The sequence below is a fragment of the Lactuca sativa genome, chromosome 7, assembly GCF_002870075.4.
Source record: "Lactuca sativa cultivar Salinas chromosome 7, Lsat_Salinas_v11, whole genome shotgun sequence".
NCBI classification, from domain to species: Eukaryota; Viridiplantae; Streptophyta; class Magnoliopsida; order Asterales; family Asteraceae; genus Lactuca; species Lactuca sativa.
This window is the reverse complement of record NC_056629.2, coordinates 176417056-176437066: the sequence shown is the minus strand read 5'-3', so window position 1 is coordinate 176437066 and position 20011 is coordinate 176417056. Positions and strand designations below refer to the sequence as shown.

Here is a 20011-nt window from a genome sequence, read left to right as displayed (position 1 = left end):
TTAAACCCACGTGGCACATCGCGACTCTACTCGACGAGTTGGAGCACCGACTCATTGAGCAGCTCAAGAGATATTTAAATAAATAAATAACAAACAATATACCTGGAAGTCCGGATGTTACAATTCTCCCCCACTAGAATCAGACTTCGCTCTTGAAGTCATGATCTGAAAATAAAATAACTCTGGATACTGCTCTCACATCTCAGTCCCCGACTCCCACATTAACTCGAACCCTCTTTGATGTTGCCACTAAACCTGAACCAGGGGTACCTCTTTGTTCCTCAGAACCTTCACATTTCGATCCATGATCAAAATTGTCTCTCAATGTAATTCAGGCTCGCATCCACCTGAATGTCCTCTAGTGGTACCACTGTCGTCTTATCGGCTACACACTTCCTCATCTGCGACACATGGAAGGTGTTATGGATCCAACTCAACTCCGCAGGTAGCTACAAACGGTATGCTACCTTACCCACTCTGGCGGTCACGCTGAAAGGACCGATGTATCGGGGCCTAAGCTTCCCCCGTTTCCTGAATTGGATCACCCTTTTCCAAGGGGATACCTTCAGGAGTACATAATCTCCGACCTGGAACTCCAGCTCAGATCGTCGCCTATCTGCATAACTCTTCTGGCGACTCGGATCGTCGCCTATCTGCATAACTCTTCAGCACTATCTCAGTGCCACCCATCACTCGCTGCCCCACTTCTCCCCAAAAAATGGGATTCCGACACTTTCTCCCATAAAGAAGCTTAAATGGAGGCATACCAATACTCGAATGGTAGCTGTTTTTGTAAGAAAACTCAACCAAAGGTAAATAAGTGTCCCAACTTCCCCCGAAATCCATGACACATGCACACAACATTAAGGGTGTAAATGAGTCGAGTCGAGTACTGCTAAGCTCGAAGCTCGACTCGCTTAACATACTTGTGCTCGAAGCTCGAATCGAACTCACCTCGAGCCTAGATTTGAAGCTCAAACTCGACTCGCGAAATACTCGATACTATTGAGCTCGGCTCGCGAGCTCGGTTCGGTTCGACAAAAAAAAAAGTTAAAATCATCTCAAATTAAAATCATTTCATATGTTTTTACTTTCTTCAAAATAACAAAAAATTCACAATAAACCATCTAATGTCAATATAGCACCAATCATCCATGTGATTGCATTTTTCATAACACCCAAAACACGAAAAAGAAACATTCTCAAAAGTTTTAAAATGCAATTTAATTCCTAACTCCATAATCAGCGAATAAAAGCTAAAAGTGTTGAAATATTTTAATAATTTAAAAGTATATAAAGGATAAAAATTTAATTATATAAAATACTCAATTAAGCTCGCAAGCTTACTGAGCTGGGTATTTTACCACTCGAGCTCGGCTCAATAAGGTACTCGAGTAGCTTGAGCTCGAGCTCGACTTGATTAAAGTCGAGTTGATTTCGAGTATTTTCCGAGTCGGGCTCGAGTTTCTCGTGAGCTGTCTCGTCTCATTTACACCCCTACGCAGCATGTCCTCAAGCGTCTGAATCGTCCGCTCGCTCTGCCCGTCTATCTGCGGATGGTACGCGGTACTGAAGTGTAACCGGGACCCAACTCCTCATGAAATTTCTTCTAGAATCTGGAAGTGAAACGCACGTCTCGATCTGACACTATCGAGGTCGGCACTCCATGCCGAGCTACCACCTCCCTCATATAAATCTCGGCCAATATCTCTGCAGAACAGCTCTCACTAATGGCATGGAAATGAGCGCTCTTCTTCAGCCGGTCCACAATCACCCAAATTGCGTCAACTCCACGCGCAGTCCTCGCCAACTTGGTGATAAAGTCCATGGAAATCTATTCCCACTTTCCACTGCGGAATCTCCAGAGGCTACAATGGACCATGAGGACGCTGGTGCTCGGCCTTAACTTGACGACAGGTCAAGCACCTCTTAAGTACCCAAAGCTACATCCCTCTTCATACAGGGCCACCAATAATCTCTCTTCAGGTCTAAGTACATCTTAGTGGCTCCTGGATGGATCGAGAATCTCGATCTATGCGCCTCCTCCATCAAAATACGGCGAGCTCCGCCAGTGTAGGGCACCCAAATCCTCCCCCGAAAAGTCATAAGCCCTCGACTATCAGGCAAAAACTCGGACACTTTCCCAATCACCCGCTCCCTCTTGCGATTCTCTGGTCTCATGGCCTCCACCTGGGCCTCTCGAATGATATCTAAGACTGGAGTCGTCACTTTTGTTTTTTGGAAATGGAAAAGAGAGGTACTTTCGTGTAAAGATGTGGTATTTCTCTAATGATTGTTTGAATGTTAATTACATAGATTAGTGATGACTTGTTACCAAGCACATTTATCATTATTTTTATGATGGATGCATATCATAGAACACTCTTAAGACTTTTGCAAACACCCTTTTGCTTTAGGTCGGGACATTTATTACAACTTATAACTCATTTTATATTTTATTTGATTTTATCATTTACATGCGTAACTTGTTTTTATTTTTATCTTAGTTACTAATAATGTTACTAAATTTGTTTTCCATTTTGCTGATTCCTTTTGACCTTATCCTACTTATGGTATAAAAGAGTTATATTGCTTTTTTCCGATTCAGGAATTTAACGAGGAGGTACTCTCATTGCCTTTAATATATTTGCATGTATCTTTATTCACTGGGAATATGTTATATAAGACATATTACAATTAGTTATCAGTAGATGTGAGATTTCTAAGAGGTTGCAAAAAAAATCAAGATAAATAAGACGTTTTCTTTCAAACCTGACTTTCTTTTAGGCTTAATATATCGATTTATCCAAGTGTATTGTAATCCACATATACAAATAGGTTTGTAGCCATTCATTAAAATATTAGCGTCTAACACTTTTCATGATTTTATTGATGGAAACTTGTGGATGATGTGTATTCATTTGTGTAAGATCAAAATACCAAAAAAAAATTCATTTTCAAATAATCAATCCACTCAACCATTTGTTCTAAAATAAATCATATTAAAATGTATCTCAAACATCAAAGTAAAGTAATAATAATCAATTTGGAAAAATCATAAGGGGATTTTGTGCCATCAAGTCGGGCTTTTCCCTTTGGAACCGGCAGTACTTGGAAATATTTAAACCACAAAACTGTAAGTACAAAGCTTAGTGAGTCCCCCAAAATACCACGTACCATATATATCACTAGACCTAACCCTATGGTGTATTTCAATCCTATGTGAATGTTATGATCCAACCATAGTCTTACAATTAATTCCAGACTACAACCTAGTCATAGCCTTTCTGCTATGATCCAACCATAGTCTTACAGTCAATTCCAGGCTGCAACCCAATCATAGCCTTTCTGCTATGATTTAACCATGGTTTTCCATTCAAGTCACAAAGACAAACTAGTATTATGATCCAATCATACTCTTTCATAAAAGTGTTGTGATCCAACCATAGTCTTACATACATGTGTTGTGATCCAACCACAGTCTTTCATGAAAGAGTCATGAAGACAATCTAGCAACTTACATAGTATAGTGAGAAGACTCACCTCAATCTGCAGACAAGACAAACACACACTCGGGTTGATGATACTGTAACTCCTCACATTAAACATATTCATAATGAAACCCTAATTAATAATTAAGGTAATAGCTAACACTCAAAGGGTCTTGGTTCATAACTAAACCTCCATGGGGTAAAATACCATTTTTGTCCTTCCAAGACTAAAACCCAACCCAGTTGATCAAAAGTCAAACTTGTCAAAAAGTCAACTGCTTGGTGCTACACTCAGATTTGAATCTAATGGAACTCTTAATGGGTGAAGTCTCTGGCTTTATCCCTTTGCATGGCCAAATAGAGCACAAGACCAAACACTAAGTCCATAATACCACCCTTTGCTCAAGAACTCATGTATGGATGGATGAGAGTGACCAAGCTCTCATTTTTATGGATTTACAAGCTCAAAACGTATGGAAATGACACTTGAATGGTTTAGAGTAGCTCACACTTACTAGTATCAAGGTTATGGGGACAAAAGCACAAAAACTCATGACCAACTAGATCTAACAAGAATAATCATCAATATGGAAGCTTTATACCTTCTGGAGGTGGATTATAAGATTCAAAATCTGGATCTACTAAGCTTGGAGCTCTTAAGTGCTTCTTCAATGAACTCTTCCTTAAAAGATGCACACAAGAACACTCTAAGGTCTGAAAACTCTCACAGTGTGGCTAAGGTTTCGAGATGATTGACTAAGAGGATGGAGGCTAAGCATGGAGAGGGCCTCAAGGAGTTAAAGCCTTTAAATATGGCTTACAACTCCAAGAATTAGGGTTTTGGTGCAACACACCTATGCTCGACGTAGCTCAACCTACGCTCAGTGTAGGTCATTAAACCCCCACATGATATCTTACACCTACGCTAAACGTAGGGGACTATCCTATACTCAACATAGGACATGTAAAATGCAGAAATGGCAATTTAAACTTAAAAGAATTATACATGAAGATATGGGTGTTACAATTTGATTTACATTAATCCTTTTTAGCCAATATCTTCAACTTTATTGGTATCTCTCGGTCTCTCTTGTATAGCATGTCATTTCTCTTCAACATGCAATGTTATACAAGCATACACAAAAGTAAATTGAGTACCCTCCAGTTATATTTATATCTATATAGCCCGATTTTTGTCCCTTTTTCGTGAATCCATCTTCACATTTATGTTGGATTTGTTCATAAGACCAAACAAACTTTGAAACACCCTGACTCATTTTACTCCAACGATCCTGAAGTGTTTGACTAGCCTTCATCGATTTAGTAGTGTTGTTACATTATTTATCATAAAATTCAACTATGTTTCTCCAAAAGTTTGATCTACATTGAATGGTACCAATTGTCGCATCTTTGCTTTTATTGATTTATGAGCTAAATAAATCTACCACATCTTGTGTCATCCATGGAAACAAAAGGTTCAGGGGAAATATGTTGAGATAACGCTTGAGGTACTACAATCATTTTTTGGTGTGATTAGCGGACCATCATGCATTTGATCTAAAGAAATAATAAGAGTGGTAATCATGCACAAAATGATCGTTGGTGATGCGCGTGATCCATGTATTGCCAATTTGATTATATAGGTAATACACCTGATCCATGTATTATAAATTTAACAAAGGTATATGTTGTTTATCGATGAACAAAGAATCTATAATAACCTAACTTTTTCAGTCCAAAACATATTTTTCCAGTCCAAAACGTAGACGTGTCAAATTCCAAACTAAAATCCTAACAATCACTACCAACTTCGGAATGGTATTAAGTGCTTCATAATACAATATTCTGAAGTAAGTTTGCCGTTTTACCAATTTTATAAATAATTTGTTATTTCAAATATTTCATTTATATCAATTATTACTTACTTTCCCTATAATTAATGTATCATTTTGTTTAAACCTTTAATACAAAGAAAACGCGAAAACTGGTGAGAAATCGATGTAAGCAACTAGAGAAAAATAAAATATAAAAACTCAAACTCAAACAATTATAGGCCTTACAAAGAAGATCACGCCATTTATGAAAATGGGGTCCATATTATAAAGAAAATTTCAAGAGAATATGATTGTTACGCAGAAACAAAGTTCATATACAGATCGTTATTAACAAACCCTTCTTAAATATCCCAACATTGAGACTCTTCCTTTCTTGTTTGATCAAAGTGAAATAATCTTGCATGGCTACACAAATCAATCCCTGTTCTTCATCTTCCACCACCTTCTCACCGTCTTCACTTAATCAAAAAGCTTTTTCCTCTGCAAAATTCTTCAATTTCTCAAGAAAATCTTCTCCCTCCAGATGGGTTTTCAAGATTCACTCGAGAATCAGTCCGAAAAACCAGTTTGAACTCAAATCCTCAAATGGGTCTCCTCTTAATGCGATTTCTTTGCACGGTGGTAAGCTCTATATTTCTATCACCAGCTTGTTCTTCAAATTGTTAAAATTTTATGTCTAACTCCGACTGATTCGACAAATGCGTTAGGTCAATTAGTCCCTTCATGATCTTGATTACTTTCCCCCATTCTTGTTCGTGACTACTATTTATTATCTTATCGCCGGAGACATTTTTTGACTTAACGAAGTTAAAAATACAAAATCCACGAAATTCGAATTCAATTATACAACTACAACTATCGACAACTGAACTATCTAAACTAATTTTTCCCCAATTTTGTTGCCTGCTGTCATTTTCGAATAGGTGCAGCAGAGAAGCCTCTAGCGAAAGAACTCGTATCACCACCGGAACAATCTGAATCGAATCTTAGTGTCACTGTCGTCGGTGCTTCCGGCGATCTTGCCAAGAAAAAAATCTTTCCGGCGCTTTTTGCTCTCTTTTACGAGGATTGTTTACCTCAGGTTCTTCTCTTAATCATTTATAGATTCTACGTTTGATGTTTGATCATTGATATCATGATAAGGGATACTAACATAGTTCAAATATCTTTGCCATTTTTGAAGAATTTTACTATATTTGGTTATGCTCGAACCAAAATGACTGATGAGGAGTTAAGAGAGATGATTAGTGGAACTTTAACTTGCAGAATCGATAAGAGGTAATACCAAAAATACCCTTCAAAAGAACGTTGCCATTTATTAACTTTAGGGTATTGTGATTTGATGATGTGTAGAGAAAACTGTGGTGACAAAATGGAAAAGTTTCTTGAAAGATGTTTCTACCAATCGGGTCAATACAACTCTGAGGAACATTTTGCAGAATTGGACATTAAGTTGAAGCAGAAAGAGGTTTGTATTTCTTGATAAATTTTAATTTGATTTCTTGTATGGATTGTAAAGATTTTTATGAAAATTTCAGGGTGGAAAAGTATCGAATAGGTTGTTTTACTTGTCAATACCACCGGATATTTTTGTTGATGTGGCACGTTGTGCAAGTGTAAGGGCTTCTTCCAAGAATGGCTGGACAAGGGTAATTGTGGAAAAACCATTTGGTCGTGACTCAGAATCTTCTGGAGAGCTAACAAGAAGCCTCAAGAAGTACTTAGCCGAGGATCAAATCTTCAGGTATATCTCATCACCTCTAAGGGTAATTGTGGAAAAACCATTTAGGTTAAGCAGTTAATTTCGACAACCATACATGGTTGCTTTTTCTTTTTGACTTAATCTAGATGGAATGACTTAATGGGTTAAGCCAATAAACTTGGCTTAATGTATTGAGACACTAACGTTTTATCTATTTGTCCTTTTTTTCCCTCCAAACTCCTCTCATGTTAATATGGATGAATATTGTAATAATTGATTAACATTGTGAAACTTGTTTTTTTTGACATGAAGGGTAAAATGATCATTTAGTCTCATTCAACTTGTTGATTAAGTCTAGGAAAAAGAAAAGAAAATAACTTACTTACGTATACAACATGTTGTAGCTTTTAAATGTTTTTTGTTTTCAGGATTGATCATTACTTAGGGAAGGAGCTAGTGGAGAATTTATCGGTTCTTCGTTTCTCAAATCTTGTTTTTGAACCACTTTGGTCAAGAAACTACATTCGAAATGTACAATTCATATTTTCCGAAGACTTTGGCACAGAAGGGCGAGGAGGGTGAGTTAAGCCCAACTATTCTTTTGCTTAAATCTTTTACGGATTTCAAATCAAATCTTACAATTTTTTTTGTTGTTAGATACTTTGACAACTATGGAATCATCCGAGATATAATGCAAAACCACCTCCTACAAATACTAGCATTGTTTGCAATGGAAACACCCGTCACTTTGGATGCCGAAGACGTTAGAAACGAAAAGGTATCTTTAAATTCTTTAAAAGATGGATTCTTTTAGATCGAGTCCTGTTCCACATTTTTTGCTTCGACAAAAAATTGCAGTTTTTGTCTCATTTAACAGTATCAGTCCACTACATGACAAAACCAGATGTCCAATCATATGTCAATTGATAAGACAAAATTTTGTTACTTTTGTCTCATTGACATCAATATTAATCAATATCATCATGTTGTGTCATGTTCAATCATGTGGACAAAAAATTATATGCCTCAAATGCAATACAAACTATTATGTCGGCTAAATCATGCAAATTGTCTGATACGTGTGTCAAATGCAGTACAAACTGTTCTGTGTGCTAAATAATGCGAATTGGTTTTTGGTGTTTATAGGTTAAAGTTTTGAGGTCGATGAGACGCCTACAGCTTGAAGATGTAATCGTGGGCCAATATAAAGGCCATAGCAAGGGTGCAAAGACGTATGCAGGGTACACAGATGACCCAACTGTGCCAAATGACAGTCTTACCCCAACTTTTGCAGCAGCAGCTCTCTTTATAGATAATGCCCGATGGGATGGTGTCCCATTTCTTATGAAAGCAGGAAAGGCCCTCAATACTAGAAGGTATATGTGTGTATATATCATCTTTTTACTCTAGAAATCATCATATGATCCAAATTTCAGCATTTATTACAACATATTGAATTGGGATTTGGATTTCAGGGCGGAGATTAGAGTTCAATTCAGACATGTTCCAGGGAATCTATACAAACGAAACTTTGGGATGGATTTGGATAAGGCTACAAATGAGCTCGTGCTTCGTGTCCAGCCTGATGAAGCGATTTATCTCAAGATTAATAATAAGATTCCTGGTCTTGGAATGAGATTTGACCGGAGTGATCTTAATTTGCTCTACAGCGCAAGGTAAAAGATTGGATTGGTTTCGTTAAAGCTAATAGATTTAATGAGAATTTGGGATTAGGGTTTGCGATTGACGAGAATTTTGGGGGTTTTGTAATGTTGAAGGTATCCGAAGGAAATTCCGGATGCATATGAGAGGCTTCTGTTGGATGCGATTGAAGGAGAAAGGAGATTGTTTATAAGAAGCGATGAACTTGATGCTGCTTGGGCTATATTTACGCCTTTGCTGAAAGAACTGGAGGCGAAGAAGATCTCACCGGAGTTGTATCCTTATGGCAGCAGAGGACCCGTCGGCGCTCATTATTTGGCGGCAAAATATGATGTCCGGTGGGGAGATCTCGCCGGAGATGACTGATTGACATGTAAATGTGGCTGCTGCTTCTTCTTCTTTTTTTTTTTTTTTTTTTGTACCATTGTTGTTTTTGTGTGCCAAATTTGAACTTTTTGAGCACCCTTAAGTATACATGCATGGCGACTCGAATTTGATCGAGCTCGAACTCAAACTTGATATTTTCAGGAAAAGGCCCAGATCTGGAGTCCAAACTACAGTCCAATAACCGAAACTTCATTTTATAGTTTATTTTTGGGTAAATTACACAAGTCGTCCCTGGTGCAGGTGCCAAAAAGCGTCTTTAGTCCCTATTTTAAAAAATTAACTCGGACCGTCCTTAATTTGTTTAAAACTTGCACGCTTCGTCCCTGATATGTGTTTTTGTTGCAAATGTAGTCCACACCATATTTGAAATGACCATTATGCCCTTGGATATTTATTTTTAATTAATTTACTATTATTTATTAATAAAAAATAAAATAAAAACAAGTCTCCCAAATATCTATCTCTCTCATACGCCAGAAAATACCACAACCACTGATCTCTCTCTCTCTCTCTCTCTCTCTCTCTCTCTCTTTCTCTCTCTCCTACACTCATCCTCCTCCATAGTTTCACTCTCTTCTCCATTTTCACACGAAGGACAGTGATGGGTATTTCATTCTGGAATCTCGACCTTCTCTTCCGTGATGAACAACCTCCCATCGTCTGTGTAATATCGTTTCATCACCATCGACGTTTGAACTGGTGACGATAGACGAAGTTCCTTTGTTTATTTCCAATCACTGATGATCTAGTACTCATCCCCCATCGTTTTCGATTCTTCGATTGATGATCACCACCTGATAACAGTGTCGCAGTCTTCGTCTCCAAATCAACACAACTCTCCACGACTAGGGTTTTGACATATGCGTCGAGCTCCACAACTGCCACCGACGGCGGCTAGGGTTTCGATCTTTCCTGCATCATTGCAAATTGGCAGAGATATGGAGATCATCAAGCTCCACAGTTGCAATTGAATCTAGCGTGAAGGTGACGGGTGGATCAATCGCAGATGTATGTTTTTCTATCACCCACCTTTCGCCCATGTATCTCTCAATCAGAGATTCTTATTCACCATTCTTTTTTCTTTTGAGTTACAAGTTTGATCATGTAAAGATCAGCAGATAAAGTAAGGTAGGTGATGGTCCCGCTGGTAGTTTTTGTGGAGATTGGTGGCTGTGATTAGTGATAATGGTGGTTTTCTGTGAAATCGATGGTCGTTTTTGTGAGATTAGGGTTATGGATAAGGCGCTAAACAGGGGAATAGCTAGCGATGATAGGTGGTGGTGCCGGAAGAGCTGGTGGTGATAGGTGGTGGTGGGTCCGAAGAATCTTGTTGCAGGAAATGAAAAGGAGAGGGGCGGGGATATTTGTTTTCTTATTTTTTTTTCTATTTAAAACTAATAAATAAATAAAACAAAATAAAAAAAGAAAATATTAAGGGTAAAATAGTCATTTTATGGTAATAGGGACTAAACGTGCAAGTTTTAAACAAACGAGGGACGGTCCGAGTTAATTATTTAAAATAGGGACTAAACACGCTTTTTGGCACCTCCACGAGGGACGACTGGTATAATTTACCCTTTATTTTTAGTAGAGAAATATGTCAAAAAAAAAAAAAGTCTCTGGTTCTATTAATTTTTTTTTCAATTAAACCCACAAAACCGTTTAACACTTGCAAAATGGTTTGTCTTCAGATAATGCCGGTTTTCATGACTTTTCTGAAAATTTGAAGGTCTTCCGGAAATAAACAATTAGACCTTTTTTGTTAAAATGGTTAAAGTTTAAGTACTTTTATGAAAAAAAAATTATATATACTATAAATTAATTTGAAGAAAATTCAGATTTATTTATTAAAAAACTCAAAATAAAAAGTTATATCTATTTCACTAAAAACTCATTTTTATTTATTGAAAAAACACAATAAAACATTTCAAAAATCATGACCAAAACTTTTCGATAAAAATTATTAAATAAACCATTAAAAATTATTAAATAAACCATAGTTATCAAAATCAACTCATCAAAACATAAATCATAATATCTCAAAACATAATATCATAAACACATGTCAATATATCAGAGTAAAACATCTCATGCTAAAATATCGTGGTATATGCAATGCAGTCATCCCGAGTTCTTCCTTTTGCTACCGGAAGTACCTGAAACCAAAATTGAAAACTGTAAGCACGAAATTTAGTGAGTCTCCCCAAACTACCACATATCATACACATAATCACATAATAACATATCATGCGCCCCGCCCGACATTGAGCAAAGTTCGGTATACATATAAACATATCAACAAATACACATAAGTAATCACATAACATAAACATATAAACATGCCTCGGGCCCTGTCCGACATCGGACCGAAATCCGGAAGCATGCTAACATTCCTCGGGCATTGCTCGACATCAGACCGAAATCCAGAAACATACAAATACGGACACATGCAAGAATCACGAAGACATCAAGTATACAAACATTCCTCAGGTATTGGCCGACGTTGGACCGAAATCCGAAAAACAAATAAACATTCATCGAGCACCGCCCATCATTCGACCTTAGTCGGGAACATACTAACATACATAAACGGACCGACATTGGTGCCTTTGACCCGTTCTTACAGGAGGAAACTCACCTCACAAAGCTGAATGTGAATCGTACGGTAAGGAATCTCTAACGGCTGCCCCGACGACTCACCGAGCTATCATTACCAAAATAACACTTAGTCAAAATCCAATAATCCTTCTTAGGGTAAAATGATCATTTTACCACCTGATTTAATTTGGAGCATAACCTAGGCCCAAATCCATAACATCGGTGGTCCAATTCTATAAAGTCGTTCCAAGCCCACTAATGGCCCACTTATTGCCCAATTTTCTAAATTGGGCCCAACTACTCAAATGGGCCTTCCCTATGACATCCCCAAAATCACGGCTAGAAAAGACCGGTTCCATTTATGTTTTTAAAATAATTTCAGAGTAAATCCATTTATTAAAAAGAGTTTGCGGAATTTGTCCCAAAAACATTACATGATAAAATAAGATTTATCAAAGCATTTCTTAAAGAAATATACTTTCATTATATATCAAAACTCGGGATGTCATGTTCCGATACAGACACAAAAGCATAAACAATAAAACATAGACCTTACACAGTTATATACAACTACTAGTCTATAAACAAAAGCATCTTCACAAGTTCCCCAACTTATGCTCTCACGCCACTCCCTGTAATACAAAGAAACTGAGTGGGTCAGACTTGGGAGCCTAGTGAGCATATATGGTTTTCAACCCACAATAAATAGTTATATTTAATTTCAACAACCAACAATAACCCGATTACCCATTCCCGTTATCCTCGCTTTACGTCCCTATGACAACAACTACTACAAGGGACCTAATCTAGGATTTTCATCGAGACAGACATTATTGCACAGGGGTTTCCTCAACAATAGATGTCCTAAAGGCAACCATGAGGGCGATAGAGTACACCGGTGAACACATCGTTCACAACACCTACAGGTTATGAACCTGCCAGCGTTCCACTGGACTGTCTAGAAAGAGTTTGTGGTCGTCATCCATACTCCGCTAGATGACTAGATCAACAACATCGAGGCCTCTCATCATTTTTATTTCATCACACATCAACTATCTACACATGCTTTACCCAACATTTTTGTAGATAATATATATATATATATATATATATATATATATATATATACACACACACACACACACCCCACTTTAAACCTATATAATGTATTCATTCAACATCCATCCTAAATAACAGATAATATATAAACACATAACACGTATTTTATAGAGAAATAATTCATATCTATGTGTTAGAAGTAAGCAACTGCACTCACTTGATAAGATGATTATCGGATAGCGCTTCGTCTCTTAAAATAATAATCTTCGATGAAACCGGGATATCTTCCAAAAACCGGGCTTCTTGCGGGCATAGTTTCGGCTCGACAACTTTATTTCTCGAGATCTTCGGGGCTTCGGGACTTGCTTCGGGTGTCGAGATGATACCGTGGCTTCGGGGGTATAACTTGCACGTAAAACGAGGTAATATGGGTGAGAGAGAAGAGATTTGGCAACCATAAACGTTTAGATCACTAAGGCTAAATATCGTTCTAACGTAAATTCACGATTTACGTCACAGAGTGTCGTACCGGTTTTGTCGCGAAACTTCGACATGTCATAACTTCTTCGCTATAACTCGGATTTCGGCATTCTTTATACATCCAAAATCCTTGTCACGACCACTACAACTTCCTTCATAGATATCGGCTTTATCTAATATTTTATTTTATCGCTTATTTTTATACTTAATTCATTTAAGTCACACAATTAAGCATAAAACACATAATACTCAAACAATACATTCTTATTATTTCAAAACGAGTTACAAAGGTTAACTTAGACTATTACATCAACATTAATGCCTAGCCTAGAAACACGAGCGTTACAATTCTCTCCACCTTAGGATGATTCTGTCCCCGAAATCACACATCAATAAACAAATGCGGATAGCGACTCATCATGTCACTCTCCGTCTCCTAGGTGAGATTTGGCACATTCGTATGTTTCCAACGGACAAGCACTAATTTGACAATCTTGCGTCGCAACTTCTAAGTCTTTCGGTCAACGATTGCCTCTGGTTCTTCAATCAACTTTTTGTTCTCATCAATTCTCAATTCCGAAAGTGGAATCATGTCGGGAACTTCTCCCGTGAACTTCCTCAAATAACACACATGAAAAGTGTTATGAATACCATTTAGTTCTTTAGGTAATTCAAGCTTGTAAGCTTGGTTCCCAACCCTCTGAAGAACTTTAAACGGTCCAATAAATCATGGACTTAGCTTTCCCTTTTTACCAAATCTTATAAGTCCCTTCCACGGTGAGACTTTAAGCAAAACCGAATCCCCAACTTCAAATGTCATCGGTATTCGCTTTATGTCAACATAGTTCTTTTGACGATCCTGAGCCGCTAACATTCTTTCCCTAATTAATTTCAGCTTTTCAGCAGTCTGATGGACTATCTCAGGTCCCCTAAACTGCTTTTCCCCAGCCTCAAGCAAACAAGATGGCGTACGACACTTATGTCCGTACAAAGCTTGATAAGGTGCCATCTTAATGCTCGAGTGGAAACTATTATTGTATGAAAATTCTACCAAAGGTAAATGTTCATCCCAGTTACCTTGGAATTCTAGGGTACATGCTCTCAGCATATCTTCAAGTGTTTGTATCGTCCTCTCACTCTGACCATCTGTCTGTGGATGGTAAGTTGTACTCAAACACAACTTGGTACCCAATTCCTCTTGTAGACTTCTCCAAAATTGCGAGGTGAAAGGACTGTCACGATCTGATACAATCGTTAACGGAACACCGTGAAGCCTCACAATTTCTTTCACGTAAGAATTCGCAAGCTTATCCATAGACCATTTCTCATTGGCTGCTATGAAATGCGCACTCTTAGTGAAGCGATCAACGACTACCCAAATCATGTCGTGACCATTTTTAGTTCTGGGCAGTTTAGTGACAAAATCCATAGCAATGTCTTTCTATTTATCCATAGGCACAAGTAAAGGTTCTAAACTCCCATATGGTTTCTGATGATGTGCCTTAACTCTTGCACAGGTCACACACTCGGTCACATACTTTGCAATATCAAGCTTCATCGTCGCCCACCAGTAGTAGGGTTTTAGGTCCCTATACATTTTAGTGCTGCCAGGATGAATTGAGTACATGGTTTTGTGAGCTTCTTCCATCAGTAGATCTCTTATTCCTCCTGACTTAGGTACCCAAATCCGATCTTGGAATACCTTCAGTCCATGACCATTTGTACCGAACACCAACATTTTTCCCAAACGTTCCTCCTCTCGGTCATTCTTTTCTGAAGCTTCTTCTTGAGCTTTCTTTATACTCTTCACAATTGTCGAGAAAACTTCTATTCTCAATGCTCTTGGCCTTTTTCTCTCAAGATTGACTTTTCGACTAAGAGCATCAACGACAACATTAGCTTTACTGAGGTGGTAAAGTATCTCACAGTCGTAGTCCTTGAGTAACTCTAGCCAGCGTCGTTGCCTCATATTCAATTCTTTCTGATTAAAGAGATATTGGAGACTCTTATGATCAGTGAAAAGTTTTCACTTCGAGCCATAGAGGTAATGCCTCCATATATTTAGATCAAATACTACCGTTGGCAACTCCAAATCATGAGTGGGGTAGTTCTTTTCATGCTCTTTCAGCTGTCGAGACGCATATGCTATCACCTTTTCTCTTTGGGTCAAAACACAATCCAACCCAACACCAGACGCATTACTATAGACGACGAAGTCCTCAACTCCATCGGGTAGAGAAAGAATCGGTGCCTCACATAGCTTCCTCTTTGGCAACTCGAATGCTTCTTTGTGCTTATCACTCCAGGTATAAGTAGCTCCTTTGTGGGTCAAAGCTGTCAATGGAGTAGGATTGAAGAAAAGCCTTGGATAAACCTTCGGTAATATCCGGCTAATCCCAAAAAGCTTCGGATCTCCGTGGGACTTTTTGGTTGTTCCCACTTCATCACAGCTTCAATCTTTGCTGGGTCAACCATTATCCCTTCTTGGTTGACTACGTGACCCAAGAATTGGACTTCTCGAATCCAAAAATCACATTTGGAGAACTTTACATACAACTTCTCCTTCTTCAAGACTTCTAACACTTCTCGCAAGTGTCTGCCATGCTCCTCTTGGCTTTTTGAGTAAATCAGAATGTCATATATGAACACTATCATAGATTTATCAAGGAACGGTTTACAAACCCTATTCATTAAATCCATGAATGCTGCTGGAGCATTGTTTAGTCCAAACGACATAACTAAAAACCCGTAGTGTCCATATCGTGTTCTGAATGCAGTCTTCTCTATATCCTGCTCCCTCACTTTCAACTGATGATATCCTGACTTTAGGTCAATCTTTGAAAAATACCTTGAACCTTGTAGTTGATCGAACAGGTCATCAATCCTTGGCAATGAATATCTATTCTTTATCGTTGCCTTTTTTAGCTCTCTGTAACCAATGCACATTCTCATACTCTCGTGCTTTTTCTTTACGAATAACATCGGAGCTCCCCAGGGTGATGAACTAGGTCTAATGAAACCTTTGTCCAATAACTCCTGAAGTTGCATCATCAGCTCCTTCATCTCCGTTGGTTCTAATCGGTAAGGTGCTTTTGCTATTGGGGTCGTTCCTGGTAACAAGTCTATTCTGAACTCCACTTGTTTATCAGGCGGTAATCCGGGAAGATCTTCAGGAAATACTTCCGGATAATCACACATGATAGGAATGCTCTGCATCTCCTTTTTCTCCTTCTTAGCATCGATCATGAATGCTAGATACGATGTACATCCCTTGGCCAAACACCTTCTGGCTTTCATTAGCGAAATGATTCCAGAATTTACTCTGCGTTTGTCCCCATACACCATAAATGACTCCTTCCCTGGCGAGTTTACTTTTACTATCTTATTTCTGCACACAATATCTCGGCATCGTTGGCGCTAAGCCAATCCATTCCCAACACGATGTCGAAACCATTTAACTCAATAGGCAATAATTCCTCGTGGAACTTATTCCCATTCATATCAATGAAGATGTTTTTCATAATATGGCTAACAGGTACAAACTTGCCACTAGTAACTTCGACTAATAAAGCATTATCTAGTCTATTGACAGGCAAAGCTAGTTTTCTACCAAATTCATGCGAAATAAAGGAGTAGTTGGCTCCAAAATCAAATAAAATTTGGGCAGGCAATTAGTTTACGAGAAAGGTACCTGAAGCGACATCAGCTTCATCTTTCGCAGCTTCAAGTGTCGTCTGGAAGGATCTCGCCTTCGACTTTGCTGGAATGTTGGGCTTTGTTGCCTACTTCTTTTTCCGAAAATCCCTTGAGATGTGCCCCTCCTCGTGTAACATCCCAAAATCATGTATATCTCCTTGGTCCTTCTTATTTCCTTAAGTTGTCAGTTTTAGCCCTTGTGTAATTGTGTGATGATCGAGTACGCTGGGCGTAATATAGTGTACGTCGTGCTTACTCGTGAGCATATTCATGACGCGGAGGTTGCCTAGTACGCGGGGCGTACCGGGCCCAGAATGAAACCCTAATTCTAAGTGAGCCCCCTATTTAAAGAACGTTATGGCCTTATTATTGGCCACCATTTCCAGAGACTTGTCCATCCAAAACCCTAATCCTCATTTTTGAAGCTAGAGAGTGCCCTTGAGATCTTGTTGGTGTGTTCTTTAGCCTTAAGATTGGAAAGGAAGCTTTGGAGAAGAAGGAGTAAGAGCCCAAGCACTTAGATCTGAGCTTAGCAGTGTGAGAAGCTTCATTTGGAGGTATAAAGCTTCAAACTTTCTTCCTTTTCTGTTGTGTGTTCTTATTTAAGATGTTTTAGGGTTTTTGTCCGAAAAGTTGATGGCTTTGTGAGTTGATGAGCTCTAAGAACCTAGATTTGTCCCTTGCTAGTGTATTTCATGTGATAAAGTCATAAAAATCCGATCTTGGTCATTAAGAACTAACCATGCATGGGATATGGGCTTGAGAAAGAAAATTGATGAAGGTTTTGAGTGTTTAAGGTCAAACCAGCCATGCAAAGGCGTAAAGTCTTCGACTTTATGGATTAGGAGGTTGTGGGGGTCTAGATATGCATTTTTAGCCAAGGTCTTAACTGATTAAGACCATAAGTGAGAAAATAGCGAAATTGGGACGTACGCTGAGCGTAAATCCCAGTACGCAGGGCATAGGGTTCAATCAGTCCGATATCAGCGTAGTGGACGAGTACGCCCAACGTAGGAATCTGGTATGCGCAGCGTACTCGCAGGCATTGATTTTTGTTGAATTTTAGGGTTCGGTCAACAAATGGACTTTTGGATTCAAGAAGGCATAAAATGGTCTTTTACCCTTCTGTGAGAGCCTAGGGGGGTGGTCTAGCTTAATGAGTGTTGTTATTCAATAAGAATTTCTATTTATGTGTATTAGACGGAGGCTAGACCGGAGATTAGAGTCCGAGATTATTCCGAGATAGTTTGAGGTCAGTCTTCTCATTATACCTTACCTAGCATGGTAATTATGTGTGACCGTAAGGTCATATGTGCTTATATGTGATATGTGATATATGTTTTATGTGATATGCTATGTTATGAGTTGCCTGGTTCGGACCGGAAGGTCGACAGGGATTGGACCGAAAAGTCAACAGAGTTGGGCCGGAAGGTCAACAGAGTAGGACCGGAAGGTCAATAGAGTAGGACCGGAAGGTCTACCAGAGTTGTGGAGCCGGAAGGTCCACTGAGACACATTGGCCGGAAGGCATCATAGAGTTATAGCCTCGAGTGGCTAATTTATATGCATGTGGTATTTTGGGTAACTCACTAAGCATTCGTGCTTACCGTGTAATGTGTTATGTGTTTCAGGTACCTCAAAGGATCGCGGGAAGGCACCGACGTGATTGTACACACACTCGGGACATTGAGTTGAGATTGTGGATCCTGGATTTGATATGATGTTTAGAAAACTTTGTTGAATATTATGGTGTTTTATATAAAATGACATGTGTTTTGTGAAATTAAAAATGAAAAATTTATTTGAAAAATCATGTCGTTACAAGTTGGTATTAGAGCCTTGGTTTGAGGGATTTGGATACACCTTTGGGCATATCTGGACTCAATCTGAGGATTTGAGAAAAGTTTTCAAAAAGAAACAATTATTCTAAAAAGTGAAAAGGATTTCCAGAAAAAGAAATGTGTACAATCAGCCAGCGCCAGAACGGTGATTTCCCAAAGTACCCTTACGTTATGTGTTATGTTATTATGAGATGTGTTATTCATGCTAGATTAGGCTAAGTAATTCATATCTTAGGACTAGAGTGACCTGATATGTGATGCCTTACCATAGAAGTTTCTGCTGCTGTGAGTTGCTTTGAGTGCATGTAGGTAGCAGAGAGTAGCATGTGAGAAGTCTGCTAGAGAGTAGGCTGTATTCAAGGTGGTATAGAGTACTTGTGAGTTGGGATCCTAGGAGGAGGACTTGGTGTGGATACGGATATGATGTGGAAGGTAGTATTGGGCCCGTACTACTGAAAGCACCAGATTGGTAAGCAATCCAAGTAAGAATCCTTAGGGTGCTAAGGAACAAGTAGGGATGGTTGATCGAGTGTGAGTAATCTCGGTCGGGTCTCTGATTATTTTATGTCGCATTTCAGAGGCATCATGGTAGGTACGCACCACACTCCAGAGAGCAGCGGTGTTAGCGATGATGAGATTCACAGGATGATTCATGATGAGGTGGTTGCAGCCATTCGAGCTGAGATACCGGAGATGTTTGGGTCTATCAAGACCACACTGATTGAGACATTTGACGAGCGATACGCTGCTCTTACCGATGTTGTTGTTGCTGCGGCCACCGCAACCGTTGTTGCTGCTAGGCCACAGGGGGGTGACTCGTTGCTGTACCGGGAGTTTAGCAACACGAAGCCACCAGAGTTTGATGGGACTCGGGATCCGATAGCAGCGATGAGATGAATTTCTGACATTGAGGGTTGCTTCTATACATGTTCTTATCCAGAGCATCTAAGGGTACAGTTTGCGCTGAACCAACTTCACTTAGGAGAAAAGGACTGGTGGAAGTTTGTGACAGCCGATTTCTCTGTTGCAGAGCTTACCGTGGTGACTTGGGAGAGGTTCACCGCTATGTTTCGAGACGAGTACGTTCCTCTGGTGGAGAGGGAACGGTTGGCCTAGGAGTTCTTGTCCCTCAAGCAGGGGACTGAATCTGTGACTGTGATCACGCGGATGTTTCATGAGAGGGCGTTGTTTTGCCCTGAGCACGTGTCTACCGAGCAGGCGTGTATGAGCCGATATCTGAGCATACTGAGGAGAGACATT

At 39.0% G+C, this 20011-nt stretch overlaps 1 protein-coding gene across 1 annotated transcript; it reads left to right on the top strand.

The window, feature by feature from the left end:
- The first annotated feature begins 5611 nt into the window (after positions 1 to 5611).
- LOC111900469 (glucose-6-phosphate 1-dehydrogenase, chloroplastic) lies at positions 5612 to 9281 on the top strand. The gene is made up of 10 exons (XM_023896353.3): positions 5612 to 5947; positions 6250 to 6407; positions 6510 to 6604; positions 6680 to 6794; positions 6865 to 7070; positions 7457 to 7606; positions 7686 to 7806; positions 8175 to 8404; positions 8504 to 8704; positions 8807 to 9281. Exons 1-10 carry the CDS (start codon positions 5728 to 5730, stop codon positions 9054 to 9056), a joined length of 1746 nt encoding a protein of 581 aa, XP_023752121.1. The 5' UTR covers positions 5612 to 5727; the 3' UTR covers positions 9057 to 9281.
- Positions 9282 to 20011: the final 10730 nt, after the last annotated feature.

Excerpts from the sequence above, each read along its gene's own strand:
- LOC111900469 (XM_023896353.3), top strand. The coding sequence starts at position 5,728 with ATGGCTACACAAATCAATCCCTGTTCTTCATCTTCCACCACCTTCTCA. Across the intron at positions 7,607-7,685 it reads GGCACAGAAGGGCGAGGAGG|ATACTTTGACAACTATGGAA; the intron begins GTGAGTTAAGCC and ends TTTTGTTGTTAG. Across the intron at positions 7,807-8,174 it reads AAGACGTTAGAAACGAAAAG|GTTAAAGTTTTGAGGTCGAT; the intron begins GTATCTTTAAAT and ends TGGTGTTTATAG.